Genomic DNA, 23,680 nt, shown 5'->3' with positions numbered 1-23,680 from the left:
TTGCATTTGCTTTAAATCTATAAGGACTTTTACAACTCAACAGTCAATACTTTACTTCTGATTTACTACTACTCATTGATTTTTAAAAATGTTAAAGTTATCATAAATTAATTATACATTTAGTAAAAAATTATCTAGATGAAAATAATATACAAAAAAATGTAACTAGATAATGCAGAACACGGAATTACAATACTAGAAATAATCTAGAATTGGTGTAAAAAAGTAAAATATACAACAAACATTGAATTCTACTTGTCTACTAAATCACAAATGTTGTAGTATAAATTTTGTTTTTTCTACTAAAATATATTATATTCAATGTAAAAATGTTAATTAATTGTAATGTAGCCAGCCAAGTTTATACGACAATTTAAAAGTAAATAAATAATAGAAACTTGGCATTTCATTTTTATGTATATTTATTGTAATGGAATTTAAATTTCATATACAATATTCAATTGAATCAAATTGAAAACATGCAATTTTTGGAGCACTTATACTAAACCATGGGGAATTGACTAAAAAAAAAAATTACAACTAAGGATTTTCTAGTTGCACTCAATATCTAAAACTTAATTAATTTAAATACATTTTAAAATACTTACCAGTAAATTAAATTCACGCAACAGATGATATAAATATAAAATAAATGGCGATAACTGACTAAATGATTACAAATCAATTAATAGAGAATAATAATAATAATAAATTCATTTTTAGTTCATTGGAAATACCTACTCTAAGTAAAACTATTATTTACAATAAAAATAAATAAATTGACAATATTGTGATTTTAAAGAATTTAATTTTAATATACACTAAATAATTTAATCGGGGTTATTATTGAGTAATTTTTATTCATATTTCATTTTTGACCTATTAAATAACCTATTTGTAGGTTTTAACAAAAAATTAAATTTATATACAGTATGCTTGGACATAATCACGATAAAATTCATTAAAAAAAAAAATTAAAATGACAAGGTGTTCTCTATTTATAATGATTACATAATAATCAACATGTAGGTAACAATACTTAATTGTTGATTTAATGTAGTAATCAGCTTCTTTCTTACAAATAAACACAATCACAATGTGTATTTTATAGCTTATAATAGTAGTTTATTATTAATAAGAATAAGAATGATTAGAAATAGTACGAGGAGCATAAGTGGACAAATGTCACCAGTGATGATCCAGTCAAATAATAATACGTTCAGTTGCGCCTGTAAGGATGGTATGGTTGTGCTTGGTTTGAATTATAATTATTCGCTCTGGTTGGTCCTGGGGCGTTATTGTAGGTCGCCGCCGGTACTCCGGCGGAAACGACTGGCGTCACTACTGGGGCCACTAAATTATAGAAAGTTGACACAATTTAAAAACCTAATTGTCTATTTCAATTTTTTCTTTTGAAAAAATAGAACATTAAATAGATAGAAAAGAATAGGCAACACTGCAAGTAAGAAAAATTAAATAATATAAAAAAAAAAAAAATGGCCGACTTTCATAACTGAATGACATTTACTAAAGATTGTAGATGGAGACAATAGAAAATTATTATTATTTCCAGTTTAAGTAAAAAGTATGGGAAAACACATTTACTTACAACTCGCAATGTCGCCCAAAAAATTAGGAGGGGATTAATTAATAATGGACACACAATTTGTTTGTATTGTTTTTTTTAATATTTAAACAATTATTATTATTATTATTATATTATTTTGTTTTAAATCACGCCAAAAGCGACCTTCTACATCATTGAAAAAACACTAACTGACAATAAATAATAGGATTTTTTTCTCAAAATAAAAATTGTTACAGGCTAAAGTATTAATAATAAAGCTCAAATTTGTTTTTTTCACAAAATAATTAAACATTCATAAATAATAAATAAAACGAGAAATATATAAATAAATATCTATATAAATATTTCATAGCTTTTGTCACAGGTTAAAAAAGTTCTCAATCGTGTCCTATCCGTCGAATATATAAAATGTCTTGATAAAAAAAAATTCAATAATTAAAACAAATTCTTATTTAAGACCATAACAACTGTAAACCTAGACTTATTTTGTACAAAAAATATGCTTATAACTCATCACATTTAAGTCGTTAATTCTTTAAAAATATAGTTTTGGTAAAAATCATTTTTTGAGAATAATGTTCTCAAAAAATAAAAATTATTATTACTAAGAAAATGTCATCCTATAAGTAAATACAGATAATATTACTTTTAAGTTTTATCCACTAATTGTGTAATCTTAAGTTTATTATTAAATTTTAAAAATAGTGACTTTATAAAAAAAACCAGTAACTTACTAGGACGAGCTTCTGTTATATATAATATATAAATATATATATATATTAAAAAAAAAAATGACAAATAGTCGGGACAAGATATTTAAAGTAACCTTGACTTATTCATTAAATAATTCAACTTCTACTTAAAAATGAAAACAACACTTATTTTTTAAACGATTCGAGAATCTTCCTTAAGCCTGTATGTACATTAAAATTTTTTTACCAATTAATCAGTCCAGTGGTTCTTTAGCTATCTATTACAATGTGATTTTTAAAAGTAATTTAATAAACCTAAGAGCTTGAAATTTACCCGAATTTTGTTAATATTATTTATATTCCTTAACCCGATTCCCTTCACACTAAGTTATAAAATAATTATATTCGAAATATTTTAGATGTACTGCCTAGTCTCACTTTTGGTTTCACCTTAAAAAAACATGGTGCCGTTACTTTTTTTACTTAAGACCAAAGAAAAAATAAACAAACTATGATAACAATTGTCATATGTCTAAAAGAAAAAAAAACAGGCTAAATTAAATATATAATAATAATAAAAAAAAAACCATTAGAAACTAGGGAAATAATAATTATTATACTAAGTTCCATTTGTTATTCGAGTATAAGTTAAATAGTATTATGTAGTAATTATAAATAGATTGTATTAATATAGATATTTAATATATAATTCTATTATATACGTAAGAATTACAAATATTAATCGATACTATAATATTCCTAAATTTTTCTTTTTTATAAGTTATATTATTTTTAATTGTTTCGTTATTATAATAATTGTGTTACCCAAACCAGTGAATATTGAGAGAAGTGTTAATTGAATTCAATCAGTCATGAAGTGGGCCATTCTTTAAAGTCAAATGGCTTACCATACCCACCGCCAGACCCGAGGCCAGCGGCTGTGCCGTCCGCACCTCTATAAGTTTGGCCTGCACCATAGCTGGTCGAATCCTAAAAATATAATTTACTCCAATATTATCCCATAACAAAATGTAAAACTATGTATCTATTATTACTGCTATCACTACATCTACTATTATTACTAAAACTAACTACCATTATTATGTATAATCAATAATAATAAAAAAAAAAAAAAAAAACACAAAAATTAAGAATTATAATAAATAGAAAAATAACAACTTTAAATCAAACTTTGTATTATCTGCCTTTAAAATAATGATTAATTAAAGATGTAAAATTTGCATTTCTTTACATTAAATGAGTAACGAGTAAATTTTATTAAATAATAAATAGGTACTTATTAATAAAAAAAAAAATATAAATATTTTAAATTCATAGAATAATCAATCAGTAAACTATAATTTAATTTCAATCTAATAACATCGGGTGTAAGCATAATTTTAAAAGGCAGTATACGCTTAATTTAATTTGAACAAACGCAAATTGTACGGCCTTTGATTTTATAAATTTTTTTTTTATTAATTATGGGACGTGGTTACAAATAGTTAAATTTTAAATTGTGTTTAATTTACATTTTGTAACAAAACTCAACACAAAAGTTTTAAATAAAAAATATATTTATAATTTATTTATTTCATAAATAACAATTATATTTTTTTGTGATTACTAGTAGTAAATAATAAAACTTGAAAATATTAAAATGGTTATATTATTTATGTTAAGGGGAAAAAATATATTTTAAATTAAATCTCAAAATATCTATTATAATTAATTTGTAATACCAATACTTATTATACCAAATATACTTAGTAATAAAGTAAAATTAGATCATGAAATTATTTTTAATCCTTTTACTTATTAATAAAATTAAAGAATACAAAGAAAAATATTAATTTGATATAAATTATCTTAAAATAAATTAATTTGAATGAATATCATTAAAAGTATTACAAATATTTTAAAAATCATATTTGTAAACAATGCATATAATAAAAATAAATATTATAAACAATAATCGATTATAAGTAATGTATTTAAAATTATATTTTACCAACCAGTAGTACCGACATAATAAATAAGTACAAATTAAGATCATTTATTAATTAATTATTTAATTACAAAAACTTAATTTAGAATTACTTCAACATAATCCAAAATCGCAACAACTTTGAGTTTTGTATTTAAAAATATTCTCGTTATTAAAAAACAATATTTGTCATGTTTTTTAAACCACCAAACCTATTTAAATTTTTAATTGTTTCTAATACGATATAAGTTACAAAATTAACATACCTTAGATTGAATAAATATGATTATAATAGTGGAGGAATATGCTAAGATGAACTTTTATCCATATAATAATTAATAACTTAAAGTATAAGTAATAACAATAATATTAATGTAACATGAAATCACAGTTTAAATGTAAGTACTTCAATTAAAACGATCTAAATTTTAATTGAATTTAACATTTAATTGTCTTATTACTACAATAAATGTATTATACATTTTTTAAAATTTTACTGTAGGTTAATAAAATATAATTTCATTGTTATACAATAGTACAACTCATCACTCAATAATTCAACTTCACGAAAAAAATGTTAACTATATTCCGGCTACCAAGAGAATGCTACGCTTTCGCACATCCAAATGATTGTGCTCCGCGGTTCTGTACCCAAATTTCTCCCACTCTACCACCTAATCACTGTAAAACAGCGATGATGTTGGTGGAACGCGTTAACGGCGGCTAGTGTTTTGGAGGGTTTAGTGGTGGGAACAGACAAATTTTAGTTGCCACCCAGAAGCGTTCTCTTGGTGGCCGGACTATACAATTAATGTTTATTAAGACATGATAGATATACATTCAAATTACTATTAAGAGAAAGCTTAATAACTATCCAATATAACAACATAGTTAAAATGATCAAATGATCATAAATATGAAGTATATTCTACAACCTAATATTTAGAAAAAATACCTAATTATATGAATATTTTTTATTTATTTTGCACATTTAATTAGTTTAAACAACATTTAGAATTTAAAATTAAAAAAGGTTTCAAGAAATGTCATCAGTTAATTTTTAATAATTAAATGTTATATGTTGGGTTCATTATATTTTAATCATAAATTTACAAAATGATTTAAAACCATACAATTTACATTGCCCTCTAGTTTTAAAATAAATTCTATGAAAAAAATAATAATCATAATAATTTCATAATACATTTTAAATGAATTAAGGAACTAAAATATCTATATAAATCATTTAAAAAGTCATACCTGTTGATAGCCAGTGTAATTTCCATAGCCAGCATAATCACCTGCTTTCTGTGGGGCAGTTCCAGGCGGAGTAGGTCCAGTGGCTGGTGCTGCTCCAGCAGAACGAGAATACATATCATCTGATTATATAAGAATTTAATTATAAAAATAAATGATTTAAAATATTAAAATAAATTAGCTTACTTTGAGGTCCTGGACCAGTTTGTCCTGGAGGTCCAGTAGCTGCAGCAGGTCCGTTCTGAGGTATATTCCAATTCCAGTTATTTCCGTAACTTGACTGTGGAGGTGCTTGAGGTGCTATTATTGTTTAATAAATATATAAAAATTGATTTAGTATTAAGTAATAACAGAATGTGTATGTATAGATAAAATATATGTTTACCATATGACCCATATCCAGGTTGTTGAGGTGGTGCATAGTTTGAACCCCAAGTTGGAGGAGCCATTCCTTGACCTTGCGGTCCAGGTGGAGCTCCCCATCCTTGAAATCCACCTGGACCAGATGGAGTGCCATAACCAGGGTATTGAGATTGAGGAGTAGAACTCCATCCTCCCTGATAGCCTTGCATCATATTTCCTGGACCCATAGGTCCCATTCCACCCATAGGACCTCCCATTTGTCCACCTGGGCCACCCATGCCCATTCCCTAAAAAAACATAATTTATCAATAACTACTAAAAATAATTTAACTTTTTAATGGACATATACCGTAACTATAGAAATTCAAGTTTGCTATAAGTTTGGTTTTTACTTAAGAAGTTTTATATATCATACAACAAACTTATAGTAGAATAAAAAATAGCATCAGAAAAATATTAGTACAGAATTAACTTTTACAATTCTATGACTATGGAATAGATGTTAAAAACGATAAGTACATTTTTTTTATACATAATTATTAAGTTATTCGACTTACACCCATTGCTAAATGATTATTTTGATTCATGCCCCATTGATTAGCCCCAACGTCGTTCATTTTATTTGAATCTCTTGGTTCAGCCTTTTTAATTTCAACCTGAAACAAACCAATATTAAATAAAAATATTAAATTATTTAGACATTAATAAATTATTTTTGATAGATATTAACACAAAAATTATAAAAGCATATTAAATTAAGATATTAATTTATACTTAGCAATAACTGAAGATATATATAATTATTACTATAATAGGTATAAAATAGATTAATTCTATAATAATTTTTATACTGCATCACGGTTTATATATATTTAAACATTAACTTAAACTTATTTCTTAAAATATGATTACATATTGTAAAATTAAAAATATTCTTAAGGGGAAAATACATAATTATGATAATTCTGCTTAATTTATGATTTCACACTAAAAATTAATTATTTAGTAGAATAAATAATCACATTTACTTTATATTATTATTATATAAATGCATTCAATAAATTAAAAATCAAAGATATTATAATATTCTGTTAAAAAATAAATTAATGTTTTTTAATTTGTTAACCATTTCACTGTGACAATTTAAATATTATAGCATATAAATTTCAATAATAAAAATATAACGATATAGGGTACAGATTAAAACAGATAGTTTAATTTTTTATATCCTTATTCGAATTATAGGTAGCATATATACATATCATAAAATATATCAGCTAACAACAGCTAAGGTAGTAGAATGTAATTTAAGAGGAAATAGAACCCTTGTTCTTATGCTATTTTACTAAATTAGTTTCTTATTAGGTATATTATAAAATATGAGAGTATATTGAAAAATACTCATTTTTTTAAAATTGGTAAAAATTACTGAATTTTTTTTTTTTTTAATTTTGATAGTTAACTCTAAATTTAAAGATAACTACAATTTTGTTTATTTTTGACAAATATAAAATATGTAAAAAAAAAAATATATATATATATAAAAACACAAGTAGTTAAATTTTGATTATTTTTAATTCATGAATGTCTGTTATCCACCTTATCCAGTTAAAACAACATTTAAAATAGTGATATTTGATAGCATATGTTATGTTATCATTATTCAATATTTTGGAATCTAGTGGATTAATAATAATAAAAAAATATATTGTTTTGTGGTAGATAAGCAATTGATGAAAAGATAACATAATAGTACTGGAGAGACAATGAAAGGGTCGAACATAATTTAATTATATCAAACTTCATAATAATAATTATAATTATATTTAAATTGAAACAAATATATATCAAAAGAAAACTATTAAAATATTGATAAACCAAGGTAAAACAAGTAACTTTGAATCTAAAACTATCTAGTAGTTTCTATTAGATAGAAAACAGAAACTCATGTCAAAACAATAATTATTACCTATAACTGTTTGGAGTTCAACATATTTTTAATATTCAAAGTTACTAAACTTTACATTTAGGTATTGGATTTTATTTACTAAAATAATAATACCTGTTTGCCACTAAGGTTGACAAAATGCTCAGCTACACATCTATCAACGGCATCATCATCTTCAAACGACAAAAATCCAAACCCTAAAAACACCATTGGTTATGTAATGGTGAAAATTCAAAACCACATTGACACTGCTAATAAACTATAATTTAGTAATTTCTACAATACATATATACTGAAATTAAAAGTAATTATCAAACTTTACTGTAGTAGTAATAGATGCTATAGCCATAAAATCAGAGTAATGATTTAAAATAGAAAACTGATCAAGAAGAAACATGCATTTTCTTAGTCTTACAAACCTACACCATATTAAAATTTGAGATTAGCTAAATCTATTTTATATTATTAAGTTCAATACAACAATAAATTAGCCTATTATTTGAATTAATAGTAAGAATATCGAGGGCCATTAGTGGCTTTAATTTATAGTTTAATTATCAAGCAAATTAAGATTATAATATCATCTGGTCAATTTATTTTAACATCAAAATTAACTAACCAAAATTGATTCTTTCGAATTTAAATAAACTAGATCACATTTTTAAGGAAAACAATTGAGCTTTTTTCATATTAAAACTATCAACAAAATAAATTAAATATTTTATAAATTAGAATGTAACACTAATATATCATGTTTAAAATGCTCGAATTACGTGTTAATTAAATAGTACTCAAGGTCTTATAATTTATAAATAACTACTTATAAGAAATTAAAAATCAAAAAATGTTAGAAATACAGATCATATGTTTTGCTTACATTAAATTTAAAATTGCATGTTTACCTACATCAAGTTTTAAATAGAAAATAATAATATAATATAAGAATCTTATAACATACAATATTTTTATAATTAATGAGACTGCAATTGTTCATTGAGTTTAAGAATAAATGCTTAAAGTAAACATTAATTATTATTAAAAATGGATTAACTAAGATACTGATAATAAGTTAATAAAATATTATATAGTAGAAAATAACTAAAATTTTAAATTAGTAGCAGTGTTATAATAATACTAAGATTACAAAAATAGGCGTATAAACAAACATAAAAGATATAATCACATTTTTAACATCTTAATATAATAATAAAATAGAACTTGTACATTTATTTTGAAAATAAAAATAGATAGGTAATATTAAAAGTTATTTCAATAAATAATAATATTGGAAATACATAAAAATATTTAAATATTGGTATAAAATATCGATGTAGACAAACCATTCTGTTGCTTACTTAACCTTAGGTGTATAGTAACTACAGGTATAAATTAAGTGATCTAAATGTTGGATTACTGAAATAACTGGTTGAAGAGTGTAAAATAAATATTTGTACACATGTATACTCAATAGTGATACAGTTAGATACTTAGTTCTAAGTCAAGATAATTAATTCCATAAAACAAAACAAACCTTTATATATAAAAATAAAATTTTAGAAATTTAAATATAACTTTATAACATACCTAAATTAGTAAGTATAAATAAATAACACGTCCTTTGTTCAACTTTCAACCAGAAATCTTAAGTTTCATTAACGTCTAATTTTAACTTAAATTCTAATAATAATTTACCTATATCTACTTTAAAATCATATTTATCATGAGAATAAAACCATATTATAATTATATTACAAGATAACTTACGAATGAATTAATTATAATAGTAGGAATACTAAATAATATTTAGTAAATATATTTAACTATTGAAATTGTTATTAAATTATTTTATGTTTGTTTAGAAACCTAAAAAAATTGTTTAAATCCTTAACTTAAAAAAGAAAAAATATTAAATATTACCTCTTGATTTTTTCTTTTCTTGATCGTACATGATTACAACTTCCATAACTTTTCCATATCGTGAAAAAAAAGTTCTTAGATCAGTTTCAGTAACATTAGAGGGTAAACCACCCAAAAAAACTTTAGGATAGCTTGAACTTCTCTTAGGTTTTTGCAAAGTTCTAGGATTGCATGGTTTTGGGTCAATCTATAAAAATAATTTCATGATAAAATTATCCTTTGAATTATCATGTATTTTCATAAATGACTTACAGTGCGACCATCCAAAACATGAGGACCATTTTGTAGTACTACATTTACATTATTTGGATCAGCAAATGTGACAAAACCAAAACCTCTTGACCGTCCACTTTCACTATTTTTCATAACAACACAATCAATCACTTCACCATATCGATTGAAATATCTTTGAAGACTTTCTGAGGAAGTATAAAATACAAATTAACTACATATTTTTTCAAAGATTTGTCTTAAAACTTTTCAAACTCATCAATAATTGAAAATCAATGTATAATTTAAAGTTAAAATTTTTATTGTTTTATCACCAAATGTTTGTTTAGTATTTCTTAAAAATACAAAGTATTTAGTTTAGAATTTGAGTTTGTTTATTTTATATTTTAAATACATATAATTTAGTACCTTGTTGAGTTTCCCAGCTGAGTCCACCCACAAACAATTTTCTGCAATCAAATCAAATTAATTATGTTATAACATACAAATAAATAAATATTTAAGATTTAAATGAATAAATTATTACCTAATATTATAACTTTATATATTTTTTTAACCTATTTATTATTACATGTTTATGAAATTTCTATTTAATAGAAGTATATTTTTCAATAATAACTTAATTTTTAAACATAATAAAGAACCTTAGGATAATAGAAAGTATATATTTCTAAAGCAATTTAATCAAGTGCATATATATATTACATATATACAGCGTTATTCGTGGAATCACTCACACTATAATAATTTAACTACTAGCCCATGATCCTTATTTATACATTTATGAACTCTTGTATCACACGAGTATTGCGTATGCAACATTATTATTTTTTTTTAAAAAGAGAACTCCCTTTTTAAAATTGTTAAAATAGGTTAAATTGTTTTAAGTTAATTTTAGGTACCTTTTATACTTGTAATTTTTATCGTGAATGAAAGCTATTTTAAATCGAAAATTTTTTAAATACTTTTTATTAAATTTAAACCATAGGTTCCCGACCTGACATTGTGAGGTGGCCTGTGAGCCATACTTACAAAGTTTAAAAATATTTTAAATATTTCATTTTTATTGAGGCATAACACAAATATTGAATAGTGTATATTAGTCGTTTATTTACAAGTTTATATTATACAGTGACATTTATGTTATTATTTTAAACGATAATTTTATCTTGTTTGTACATTAACACGTTGACGGACACTTGAAAGTACCATTTTGTTCAATAGATATGCTTTAAATTGGCACATGGAAATACCATGTGATTAGGTGAACTTATAAATAAAACGGAAATCATTATCTATAATAATCTTTAGTGCCAATTTGCGCAATAATATGCTTAATCTGGATAACACAATTTCTTTTTACATAAGAAACCATTGGAAATATTACTGCCATAACAATAATGCCAGTTTTTGGAAGGTATTTAAAATCTGCTATAGCAGTAATATTTTAAACTGCCAATATAGATACAAATAGATGATTACTGCTTATGCAATGAAATTGATCGATTGTCCATCAACGTGTTTTGATTATATCAGCAGATGTACATTGTTTTAGAATAGCATTTGCATTAAATTGTTAATTATTTTTAACTTGAATAAAAAATGATCAATTATAAACATTATTAAAAGTCTGTTGTAAGGAATTTTATTACTTTTTATTTATTCATAATCTAAATTCTAAAATGTGTGAAAAAAATTGATTCTTATGTATAAGAAAAATGATGAATACAATTTAAGCTGTCCGTGACTTATCGAATTCTCCAAGTGGTCTGTAGCACCAAAAAGGTTGGGAACCTCTGATTTAAATGGATGCACTTCTAAGTTCTTAAAATCATGATATATAATACTGAACTTCAAAAGAAATAATTTATTAATTGGTGTTCATAATACAAGAATAAAAACAATGACTAAGATCAGCAAAAATGTCATTAATTCAAAACGATATTGCAAATGAGGATTTTCATAATAAAAAAAAAAAAAATATATTGTGTATATTATTGACATATGAGTCAGATATAAATATAAAGTTATAGGAATTGATGGATAGTAGTAGTTCCACAAATTAAATTAAAAATTAGGTACTGAGTTCTGGTTGTTCCCTGTTTCCACAAACTTATGGTAGAAGTTTATTATATTATTCTTAAGCATAGGTAAATCTAAACATTTTTTAAAGGGATATTGCAAATTCAATAAAGCAACAAAACTGAAAAAGTAATTCATATTTCAATACTATAAAGTATAAATCTACGATAACTATTAAACCTAATTTAATAGCTTTTGTTTGCTTAACAAGTGAATTTAATAGCATAATTAAAAATCATAGAATCAGAATATTTGTTTATACTATTTTTATTAGTATTCTATTTTACTACCATTAAAAATGTAACGCAAGAATTTTTTTTTAAAAAATATAAATAGCCGAGATGAACTTCAACAATAAAACATTTTAAATTAGGTTAAATTAATACATAAAAGGAATTAAACTCTAGATACCTAATATTTATTTAAAACTTTGATTTAATGTCTCGATGCTCTATATATATATATTTATTATACATAGAAAGGACTAAGGACTACTTGTCTGATATATATAAGCGTTAGACAAGTTAAATATGTTACACATTTTTTTACAAATAGGTATACTTGAAGTTTGGTTTCTGATAAAATTGTGTATTTTTAATAATCATTTAAATATATATAAATCTGTATCAATAATAAGAAATTATATTTAATAAATGGAAATTAACTAGAAATTTATTCTCATAAAAATGGAAAAAGTAAGTCTTAAGAACATTTAAAAACTTAGCACTGACTACGAGACTATTCTTAGAATAATTAATATATATATTGTTATTAATTTAAAACAGAGCATCAATAGACAATAATTTAGATAAACAATTTCAATATAAAACTCGTAAGGTACTTATATAACATATTGTTAATAATAGGCATATTAATCATCGAAAAAACTCCAGTTAAATGTTATGCTTATGTTACATTGATAAATATTGAATTATGACATTTAAGGCCGTTCTTATTATGTTCAGACTAACCAGTAATTTTATCGGTTAACATAAAAAATTCTGCAGGTACGTTATCAGACATTAACTGGACATGGTAAGAAAGACTCTTGATGTAATAAACTTTTTAAGTTGTGATAAAATATTTTAACAATATTCCTATAAATCAATGGAATTGCTAATAACTTTGAATTTAAAAAAATATTAAGTATACCTAATAGAATAGACCAATTATAAATTATATGTAAGGAATCATTAGTTCACTTTTGATGATTAATTACATGATAAATGATTGTTAATGCAACCCAACACATATATCATAATGCCATAATGGATTTAGGAAAAACAAAATATAGAAAATTTAACTAAGTAATCTGATAAACAACATCTTAAGTGAGTAAAATTACTTTCAAGACTTTAAATCTTAAAATTTCCAATTGTAAGGAATTGTATATATGGTCTAAAGAAAATACACCTGTTTTAATTGAAAAAAACGAGAAATTAAGTAAAAACGCGTTTCTAAATTTAAGAGGCGGCGCCCGCATATAATAGTGCCGGTACGAAGAAAACAAAAGTACGGGTGGAATTATTGCGTGGGCGGTAAAACATCTTAAATAGTCAATACTCAGATCAAGTGATTAAGACAATAACAGGCAAATGGAACACAACGCTAGCCCATCAAACTTACCCTTGTTCATCTTCCTCTAAATCAGATTTGCCTCTCATCTTGTAGCGTTCTATATTATATTATATATATAAAAATATAAAATCAAATGACTATAAAAAAAAAAAACTATAAAAAGTAAACAAACGGTTGTCAAAGACGTGCAATAATTTATGAAAATGTACAAAATATTTTACGAAACACTAAGGTCTAATGATTGTCCGGTTGTCGGACATTTAGCATATCGAATAGACACAAAAACACGACACGTCCGACGCAAAATGGCGTCCGCATTTTTTCTCTCTCCTAAAATTTCGGCATTTCACGATACGCGGCGTTGTCGCATTCACGTCAACCGATTGATCGTTTATCCAACGTCTTTGGACCGTACCCGGTGCCGGTTGCAATTTTTGATAGAAAAATCTCCAGCGAACAAGACTATCGCCCACACACTGGCCGAAAATTCGTGTCTGCGAATAAAAATTACTCGACAAATTTACAAATTTTTAATGGATACGATATTATTAATGTTATTGATGTACCACCATTGGACATGTTATTATTTTGTATGTCATACAACGTGCCGGGAAATTTAACGCGTCCGTGCCGGCCGTCCAATAAACGTGATAAACCCGCGCGTCACTCGTGGAATGGCAACGTCGCGGTCTCACGCAACACGCTCTATCGGCGGCTTCGTGTAGACGCTTACCGACTATAATAGACGTTAAGGAGAAAAAAATAATATACAACAGGCAGACACTCAGACAGTCAGACACGTTACACGTACAATATTATATATTATGTTATAATAATATATTTATACACGCGCTTTTGTGTATGTGTGTATGTGTGTGTGTGTGTGTGTGTTCATATCGTGTCTGCCATTTTATCGTCCGATTTTTTTTGTTAGCCTTTTCCGGCTCTACTGTGCGTTACAGTGCAAGTAAAACGTTCGTAGCATTCACCGTTTTTATCGTACCAACGATATAGAGACGGACCCGGGACCAGGGATACTAACTACTCACTTCATCAGACGTTCAGACCATCAACATTAGACGTTAGACGCTACACGGTAAACTCGACGGACGCTACCGCGGAGACAACGGCACGACGAGCGTGTTCACGTTTTCCCGTTCGCACCACCTCCATACGCGTTCGATTGCCGGCAATGTCTTCGACCAATGTCGAATTGATCGACGACGACGATTCTGGGTAAATGTCTATTTTGCAATTTTTAATATTTAAATTTCTATGTGTGTACCTAGTTGATGTTAAAGCCTTTGGCGGTAACCGCGACAGAGTTGACGATAGTTTTTCGGGTCCGTGGTCGACGCCCGTTAAATGGTTTCATTTGTATTTCCGCCGCGATTTCCGGTCCTCTTGCGTGGGAAAACAGCGTGATCGCTGCGACGTCGTAAACGCTGTAGACAATAGATCTCTGTCTAAAACCAATAGAATTCCATCCCCTGTCTAACCTCCCTGTTCGGTTGGTTAGACCTTTTGTTTTCAGATTTACGTTAAAAAAGTTTTAAGTAATGTGTTAATCGATTGTGTTTGATGATACTTACACACTACCTACTACAAACTGAAAATTTGAAAAAAAAAATAAGTTGTACATAGTAGTTAGGTTCATATATCCCTATTTTACTTGGTATTTTAATTGAGCATGGGTTTTCTCTTTTTTAAAAATCACTCAAACCTGAGACGTGTAAATCATTTTGATAGAAATTTTTGTCGAATTATTTTATACCAATTGAGTATAACTAATTCTTTAATTATATTATTAGTATTTTTCTCACCTGTGTCTTGGTTCTTTTAAACCTTAACAATATAGTTGTACTTGTTAAATTATTGGTAATCACTAATTATATATTTAATAAGCCTGATCTATTTTTTTATCAAAAGTAAATATAATATACTATAGAAACCATTAAAAATGCTATTTTTATTGATAAGCTTTTTCTACCTATCTAATGGACACTTTGTAAGCTAAAGGCATTCTAATTTATAATATACCTATGTGAAATGTACTTTTGTCGAGACAAAATTTTATTGGTTCAATAATATTATTTTAATTAATTTCTATCTTCTGTAAATGTGTATTTAAAGCTGTTTCACTTACAAAAACAATGGTAAGGTGTTAATTCTTGATTTCTACTTTAGAACTGATAACCTTTATATCTACAATCATTCAATTTAATAAAATTTGAAAATTTCATTAAATTTAAATTAAAACTAAGTAGGTACCTTAATGATTATGAAATTACAATTATATTATTTTAATACTCAATACATATTGAATTGGTAGTTATTTGTAGGTTTAAGTATATTAAGAAATATTTTACAATATTACACAATTCATTACTCAAGAGGTGTTTTCATAAATTTATTTCTTTTATCATATTAATGTGATTTTTTCCTTATAATATTTTTAGAAGCTAGGTCTAGAAATTTTTAACTTATGAAAACCCTCTTTGAATTATCAACATTAAAATCCCATTTTGGTTATAAAAACCATTTTAGAATTATGTATACTGAAGAACCAAAATATAAGCGTATGCGTACTGAAGATGATGAGTCCCGCAAAATGAGTTTAACCAAAAAGTCATTCAACCCAAACTGGTTGAAGTTTAGCATGTTCAAAGATTGGCTGGTGCCTCATAAACTGCCAGATAAAGCTATATGCAAGGTTTGTCATTGTGTATTGGTTGCTGGAAAAAGTGAGCTTGAAAAGCATTTAGCTACACGTAAACATGAAAGAAACATGGAAAAAATCAATGGTTCTCCTACTGAACCAGAGGAAATTGAGACATATACAGTAGTTTCAGGTAGAGTATCCTACTTGATAATTGATAGGAAATTGTGTATTCTAAACTGTCCTTCAACGTGCGTAATGATATCACTTACATGTTCAATAAATTTATGTATTTAATAGGTTAGATTCCTTTAACATTGCTAACTTTTAAAAAAATGTATCAATTTTGATCATACTTAAATCTAACTATGATAAATATATTGAGCAAGTTATTTATACACAATATATTATAATATGTAAATAGGTTGAAGGCTGAATGGTTCAATATTATATTATGTGATGAGATTAATATATATTATACTTATTTTATTTGATATATTACATTATTCTATTTTATTATTAAAAATTAATATTTTTGTTTTGTTTTTTAAAGATATGGTTGTCTTCCTACTATGTTTGTCTTTAATCTTGTCTTTTTTTTTTTTTTGTAGGTTTATTTAAATTAAAATAGTATTTTACCTATATACCTTATTAACCACAATTTAAATTGTTACCTAGTAATATTATAATTCTTTTAATCTTTTATATAAATATTCTCATTTAAGAAATAACATTGGGTATTGATATTAAATAAGATCGCTGAACTGGTTTAAATAAACATATAGGTAATCTACAATTAAATATAGGTGTGTACTTGGTGCAGTATGAGTCATTGAGTTGGGATCTATAATGTATGTGTTAGGTTGTAGTAATGTAATATATTTACCTAACTAAAGTATTTTGTAAATTATAAATAGGCTATAGCTTAAAATTGTTGGTTATAAAATAGTCTATTCTATAATCAGTGTTTAGTTTATACTCTGTTCGGGTTAAGAGTGGCTAAACTCGCGCATGCATACTGAGCCACTGACAACTATTGGACCCCCAGGGTGGAATCAGACGCCCTGTGATAAGTCAGTACTGTTCGATATATATGGTACATGCACAAACCTAACTAATTTTCATCTGAGCGACTAGGTACTTTTAACTTGAACAGACTAAATATTTTGAAACTACTATCTTTTTTTTTTAATTTTAACTTGTCATTAAAAAACAATATGTGTACTGTTATGTCTTTTTGTAATCCATTTATAAATCTAGTATTCAAATTGTCAAGCTTTTGCTATTAAAGTTCAACATTTTATAAATTACAATTTTTGTTGAATTTAATGAATTTTGTAAATTTAAAAAAAATATTATATATATTTCATTATTTATTTATTGAGAATATAAATCAAGCTTTTTTTTTTTATCAAAAAACAAATATTGTATCAAACATAAATAGTGATATAACTTACTGCCACAAGACTAAAATGTTTTAAAATTAATTTTACTTATTAAACAGTGATATAAATATTTGTAGAAGATTTCAAGTTTCATTTTTTTTGAATTATCGTTTAAACATAAATTAATTTTAATTTACTATTGAAAACCTGCCTCGAAATTGATAATTGAATTATTTTATCTATTAAAAATTGATATCTTCTTACTAAAAACAAAAAAGACATTTTAAACATTCATCCTCTTTCCCTGCGCAGAATTTAAAATTTTTTAAATTTAATAACTATTTCTAGATTCATTTATTATTTTTATAATTATTGTCATTTACTTTTTATAAGATTTATAGTGTCTGTTAGATTGCATAATTATTATCTTTTGATAAATATAAGAAATATTGACAAATAAATTATTTTTACTGTAGAAGTTTTTTGTTAATAAAGTTTTACATGTAAATTTGATTCAACTATTATCTTAATAATGTGAACAGTTAATTTATAATGGGAAATATAAAGTCATAGGCTTCTTAATTAGTTTATATGTTATTATTTTTTGCAGCAGATGAAATTCAGTAACCCGCAGCACTTAGGGAATTTCAAAATATTTGAAGCAGAAAGACGACAAATTACATTTTAATATTAAAATAATATTGTTTGATTCTACGCTATTTCAATGTCTAACAACCAACAACACGAAGAATATACAATTTTAACAACAGGCTCAAACAACCGAGGCCAAATGTCTCAACCCCATCTTACATTTACACCACCCACTCAAGTGTTTCGAAGCGAATGGCAACGTTTTCCAGAATTTCATGCTTGGTTACGACCTATTGATGGAGATGTAACAAAAGCATGGTGCATTGCATGTGAACGAATGTTTCGTGCAGATTTAAAGTCTTTACGAGTACACGGTGTGAGTAAAGCTCATGTGCGTATGGTGAGAGCTCGTTGTCCTAATGCAGATGACAATCCTGTTCCACCAATTGAATATAATGTGGTAACTGACAAAAAGGGTACTTATGGTATAGCTGTAGTAACTAATAAAGAAGACAAATCATCACTTGCGTCACGAGCATTATATATGAATCAAACAAATCCTACTGAGGAAATAATTACATCTGAAATGGCAGCACAATCACAACGCGACAAATATGTTGTGGTATCATTACCTAACGAAGATGATGATGACAATGAAGGTCCACAAGCTTCTAGCTCAAATACCCAATACATACAAAAAGAAGTGAATGTAATCGACGAGACTGGTAATTTGGTGTCTGTGGTTACTGAACATCATGTACAAAAAAATAAAGGTAAAATTTAGGTGACCAGGTCAGAGCTGCAATAATAGTTTTTTATTAGAAAAAAAGTGTTTTATTTTGGTATTTATAATGTTGAACAATGAATTTAATAGTTAGTCTTATTTTTCCAAATAAGCAAATTTTGATAAGGTACATTTTAAATAGGTTAGGTTGAATTATTAGGTTTATATTAAATAAAACTTCCCAAAGAGGGTTTTCAAGTTCAAAGGTCCAAGTGTTAACATAATGTTTTAGTGCATGTGTGTTGTACATTATAGCAGTACTTGTCATGTAAAATTAAATTAATTAAATTCCTCAGAAAGCGGGACATCCAGGTTGAATCTGAGATCAAATCATCAGATAATGCAGAAGCACAGAAACAATCTGCTGATGAAGATGACATAGCAATTGAAGAAGTTTTGACCCCACTGCGGATAAAACAAGAATCAGCCGCTAATCGCGCTCATATGATGAAACGAAAACGAGGCCTACAAAAGTATCGTGCAGATTGGGAAAAATTGTCTGAATTTAGAGGCTGGTTGTCACCAGAACCAAAGAGCTGTTATAAAGCTCGATGTGAAGCTTGTGACAAAAGTCTAGTTGCTGATATCACAGTCTTACGAAATCATTCACAGGCTAAAAAACATGTGATGAAAACTGGGGGCACAGTTTACGAAGGTCCAATTGTTAGAAACAAATCAAAAGTTAAGACAGAAGATGATGATGAAGATTCGCCTGATGACTTACAAATGAAATCTTTGAGCATTAAAGGTTTGGATATTGGGTATTTTTTGTATGTCTCCCTGAGTTTATAGCTTTAAATTTTTTTTATTAAAAGTTTTTCTAATAATGATTAAATAATCTAATTATTTTGGTTATATATTAATATTTCCTGGAGTAAATTCTTCAAGCTATAAACTCTATTTTCATACGTTTTCTATTATTTAAAAATAACAATTGAAGATCATCAATCATTGTATTTAAACGACATAGATTTTGTTTTGTTATTATTAAGAAATTATCATTTTTTATATCAGTGTTAGTTTTGGGTCTTCAGTTGTAAAAAAATAAAGTGTTTTGACCTATTTATTATAATTGGTCAGAGCTTACTCGTTTAATTTTGTATTTTATAGCAAATATATTTTGTATGTTAGGTAAATTATAAATCCAAAGATTAGTTTGAGACCGTATGTTTGAAGGACAGTTTTAATCAACAAGCCCTGAAAAAGTTGGTCAGAGCTTTTATTACCGTGTACAATATTTTTTATATTATAGAACAATTATTTATTATGTTAATACTTGTGACCTTGATAAACTATTTGTTACAACATAATTAATCTATAAAATAAAATTATAATTATGTTTAATTCATATATTTTAAGTGACATAAATATATTTGAAGTAATTTTAAGAGAAATTTCTTTTTTAAATTTATATATATAATATACATATATAAATATTATATACATATAATCGTATTTATAACCGAAAAATTGCAGCTCTGACCGATTTTAATAAATGGTTGTTTTATTTAAACATCTGTTTGCCAAATAATAACATTATTAAACTAAAATTTTTATTCATTAGACAATGATGATGATTATGAAGTTGGTCTTCAATCCAATGACTATCATAGTACATCTAATTATGAAAAAATGGATCAAAAACATGAAGAAAATCAATGCAAAGCTATTGGTACAGTTAAATTAGAAACTAAAATAAAGTCTAAAACTATAATTATGTAAATTTTTTATTTTCAGTTTCCAAACCTGCACCGTTTTGGAAAGCTACAGCTGTCGTTAATGGTCATGTGACAGAGTTAAAATTAAGTGATTATAGTGGTCGTTATTTGGTCCTATTTTTTTATCCTCAAGATTTGTAAGTTGTATAATTAATATTAAAATTTAACTATAGTCCAGCCTATGAGAGACCATTTCTTGTCAGCGACCAAAACTTATCTATTGTTGTCGCACATTCCCACCACTAAACTCTCCAAAACACTGGCTGCCGCCGACACCTTTACTGTTCTGCCTCCGTCCGCTTATTTGTATGTGCAAAGGAGTGTGGTTCTCTCGTGGGCCGGAGTATAGTTTTAATTTAAATAATTTTGAGAAATACTATGTTGCTAGCTGCTATTTATTTTAATTAATAATTTACTAAATTTAAAATAATATATTTTTTCATTATTTAAATAAAATAACTATTTATAAGTCTAAATGTTAATTTCTTTTTAAATTACTTTTAAATTTTAATATATATTTGGACGGTATAAAACATTAACATACTGAATATTTATGTCTGATTTTTCCAAATCTTATAAAATGAACCACGGGATGTTCAAGCATCGTAGCTTTTCAAATAATCAGCACCTATGTTAATAAGTGATTCTTTTATCCATTTCAGTTATAATCAAATAATTTTCATTAATTAATGTTCAATATTAGAACTTGTGTATCATAGAAATTTGTTATGCCCAAACTAATACCGTACTTAAATGGTATTGAGCTCACGGCTTCGCATTTGGGCAACACTAAAGTGTTTATACTTTTATATGATCTACATTTATGTGTATAGATTCAATTTAGCTATAATCAAATACTTATAATTTTAAATATTTAATAATAGAACTTGTTTGTTATTAATATTATGCCCAAACTAATACCGTACTTAAATATGTTGAGCTCACGGCTTCGCATTTGGGCAACACTAAATTGTTTATACTTTTACATGATCTACATTTATGTGTATAGATTCAAATTAGCTATAATCAAATACTTATAATTTTAAATATTTAATAATAGAACTTGTTTGTTATTAATATTATGCCCAAACTAATACCGTACTTAAATATGTTGAGCTCACGGCTTCGCATTTGGGAAACACTAAATTGTTTATACTACCATATGATCTACATTTTATATGTATTCGCTCATTTCAGTAATAACCAAATATTTTCAATTTATAAATCAATTTTAATTTTTGTTACAATATAATATACTCCAATATCTAAATATGTTTAATTCTGTGCAATTATTAAGCTCGAGTTTTTACATTTATATAATACTATATTGTTTACACTTCTACATGAATTAATAAATTTACTTGTTTTTACCAATTTACTACTGTATTATAAATAATACTATGTTATACTTCCTTACCAAGTATTTGCTATTATCTATCTATTTAAAAGTTAAATAAATTATATTCCCACTAATTTTAAACATGGTGTTATTATTGTTTAACATATTATTAACAAACTTTTATAATATTTTATAGTTCTCGTATTTGTCCAAGTGAGCTGATTGCATTAAGTGATAGAGTATCTGAATTCAGAGCACTTAATACTGAAGTAGTTGCATGTTCTGTGGATTCATACCTTTCTCATCAAGCATGGTCACGTACATTGCGCTCTGATGGAGGCATTGCTGTACCTAAAATGCCACTATTATCTGATCCAACACATGCCATTAGTAAAAGTTATGGATGCTATTTATCAGAACTTGGCCATTCTCTCAGGTGACGATTTAAATTTTTAATTTCTCAATAAACAAATAATTTTTAATTTGTATTCTTACGTTTTTTTCAGAGCTCATTATATAATAGATATGAGAGGTATTTTAAGACATGTAACAATTAATGATCTACCTGTAGGCAGGAATATCAGTGAAATATTAAGACTTCTAGAAGCATTTCAATACACTGATGAAACGGAAACATTATGCCCTGCTGATTGGAAACCTGGCGAACCAACTATATCATAATTGTATTATTATTATTATTATTATTATTATTATTACTACTAAGCTATTTTAAATTTTTATTATTATAGTTCATTTATTTTACTAAATTAAAGTTAATTTAGTGAACTTGACAACTTCATAATGAATAATGTTCTTTATGATGTACCCTTATATGTTCAAATTCACATTATTACATGTACAACGTACATCTCCAACACTGGAGAATTAGACAATTTGTGTATTTATTTTTATCAAAATTATTTCAAATAAAATTTGTGAGTGATATGTTAAACTGTCGCCAAGATAATTGATGTGAAACATCCATGTTGTACCTAATATAATATAAATATTGAATTACAAAATAAATAATGTCAACCATTTATTTTTAATTTAATTCATGCCTGACATCTACAAATATTTAACTGTACATGACAATAATATTATAATTCTTTTCTGTGCTAGTAACTATTAAACCTACCTTCGTTTTCTTTTTTTTCTCTCACTCTCTCTCTGGTAACATAATTTTTTTAAAAATTTAAATGACTATAATTTGTTAATTTTGAAGCAATTTAAACTAATTATAGTCATAACCCCTAAGTCACAAACATGTTATACAAACGCCTTGTCTCAGAGATTACCAACAACTCTGACCAGGACTGTTATCAGAGAACAGTCGAACGTGTATCTCGATACTTTCAACCTAGTTATAACATTCTAAAACATAAGTACCTGCGATATGTATATTTATTATGTACATGTGATGGTATCCTAGTGCCTACGATTACAATCATTACGGCATGTCATACTAACATTTGAAAATATTGTGTATACTATACATAAAAATAATAATATAATATCAGTTTATTAAAGTTAAAATACCCACAAATGATATTTTTTGAAT

The 23,680-nt window shown here is 26.0% G+C and overlaps 2 protein-coding genes across 8 annotated transcripts; one reads left to right on the top strand and one right to left on the bottom strand.

The window, feature by feature from the left end:
- Nucleotides 1-398: 398 nt before the first annotated feature.
- Nucleotides 399-13,972, bottom strand: LOC114128132 (heterogeneous nuclear ribonucleoprotein 27C-like). 3 transcript variants are annotated; one of them, XM_027992573.2, is made up of 11 exons: nt 13,692-13,972; nt 10,392-10,432; nt 10,005-10,171; nt 9,753-9,939; nt 7,950-8,032; nt 6,445-6,543; nt 5,910-6,174; nt 5,711-5,824; nt 5,528-5,616; nt 3,189-3,270; nt 399-1,353 (listed from the first exon to the last, which is right to left on the bottom strand). In XM_027992573.2, the coding sequence occupies exons 1-11, from the start codon at nt 13,727-13,729 to the stop codon at nt 1,220-1,222; spliced, it is 1,299 nt and encodes a 432-aa protein (XP_027848374.1). In that variant the 5' UTR covers nt 13,730-13,972; the 3' UTR covers nt 399-1,219. The 3 variants fall into 3 exon arrangements, with proteins under 3 accessions (XP_027848374.1, XP_027848373.1, XP_050057997.1); XM_027992572.2 differs by having other exon boundaries at nt 5,528-5,646; nt 13,692-13,970; XM_050202040.1 differs by having other exon boundaries at nt 1,211-1,353; nt 3,106-3,270; nt 5,528-5,646; nt 13,692-13,969.
- Nucleotides 13,973-14,395: 423 nt separating this feature from the next.
- LOC114128133 (peroxiredoxin-4-like) lies at nt 14,396-23,161 on the top strand. Of its 5 annotated transcripts, none has more exons than XM_027992576.2 (6): nt 14,396-14,879; nt 19,359-19,810; nt 20,627-20,734; nt 20,800-20,917; nt 22,316-22,555; nt 22,626-23,161. In XM_027992576.2, the coding sequence occupies exons 1-6, from the start codon at nt 14,836-14,838 to the stop codon at nt 22,798-22,800; spliced, it is 1,137 nt and encodes a 378-aa protein (XP_027848377.1). In that variant the 5' UTR covers nt 14,396-14,835; the 3' UTR covers nt 22,801-23,161. The 5 variants fall into 5 exon arrangements, with proteins under 5 accessions (XP_027848377.1, XP_027848376.1, XP_027848378.1 ...); XM_027992575.2 differs by lacking the exon at nt 19,359-19,810 and adding an exon at nt 18,301-19,051; XM_027992577.2 differs by lacking the exon at nt 19,359-19,810 and adding an exon at nt 16,191-16,495 and having other exon boundaries at nt 14,398-14,879.
- The last annotated feature ends 519 nt before the right edge of the window (nt 23,162-23,680 follow it).

This window comes from Aphis gossypii, chromosome 2 (genome assembly GCF_020184175.1).
Source record: "Aphis gossypii isolate Hap1 chromosome 2, ASM2018417v2, whole genome shotgun sequence".
Lineage (NCBI taxonomy): Eukaryota > Metazoa > Arthropoda > Insecta > Hemiptera > Aphididae > Aphis > Aphis gossypii.
Note: the sequence above shows the minus strand (reverse complement) of the source record. Positions and strands in the feature narration are given on the sequence as shown.

Coding starts and splice junctions, on each gene's coding strand:
- LOC114128132 (XM_027992572.2), bottom strand. CDS start 13,729: ATGAGAGGCAAATCTGATTTAGAGGAAGATGAACAAGG. Junction 8,033..9,752: donor AGAAAAGAAAAAATCAAGAG/GTAATATTTAAT, acceptor TGGTGTTTTTAG/GGTTTGGATTTTTGTCGTTT. Junction 6,544..7,949: donor TCAACCTTAGTGGCAAACAG/GTATTATTATTT, acceptor GGTTTGTTTCAG/GTTGAAATTAAAAAGGCTGA.
- LOC114128133 (XM_027992575.2), top strand. CDS start 18,412: ATGTCTAACAACCAACAACACGAAGAATATACAATTTTAACAACAGGC. Junction 19,052..20,626: donor TCATGTACAAAAAAATAAAG/GTAAAATTTAGG, acceptor TTTATTCATTAG/ACAATGATGATGATTATGAA. Junction 22,556..22,625: donor GAACTTGGCCATTCTCTCAG/GTGACGATTTAA, acceptor CGTTTTTTTCAG/AGCTCATTATATAATAGATA.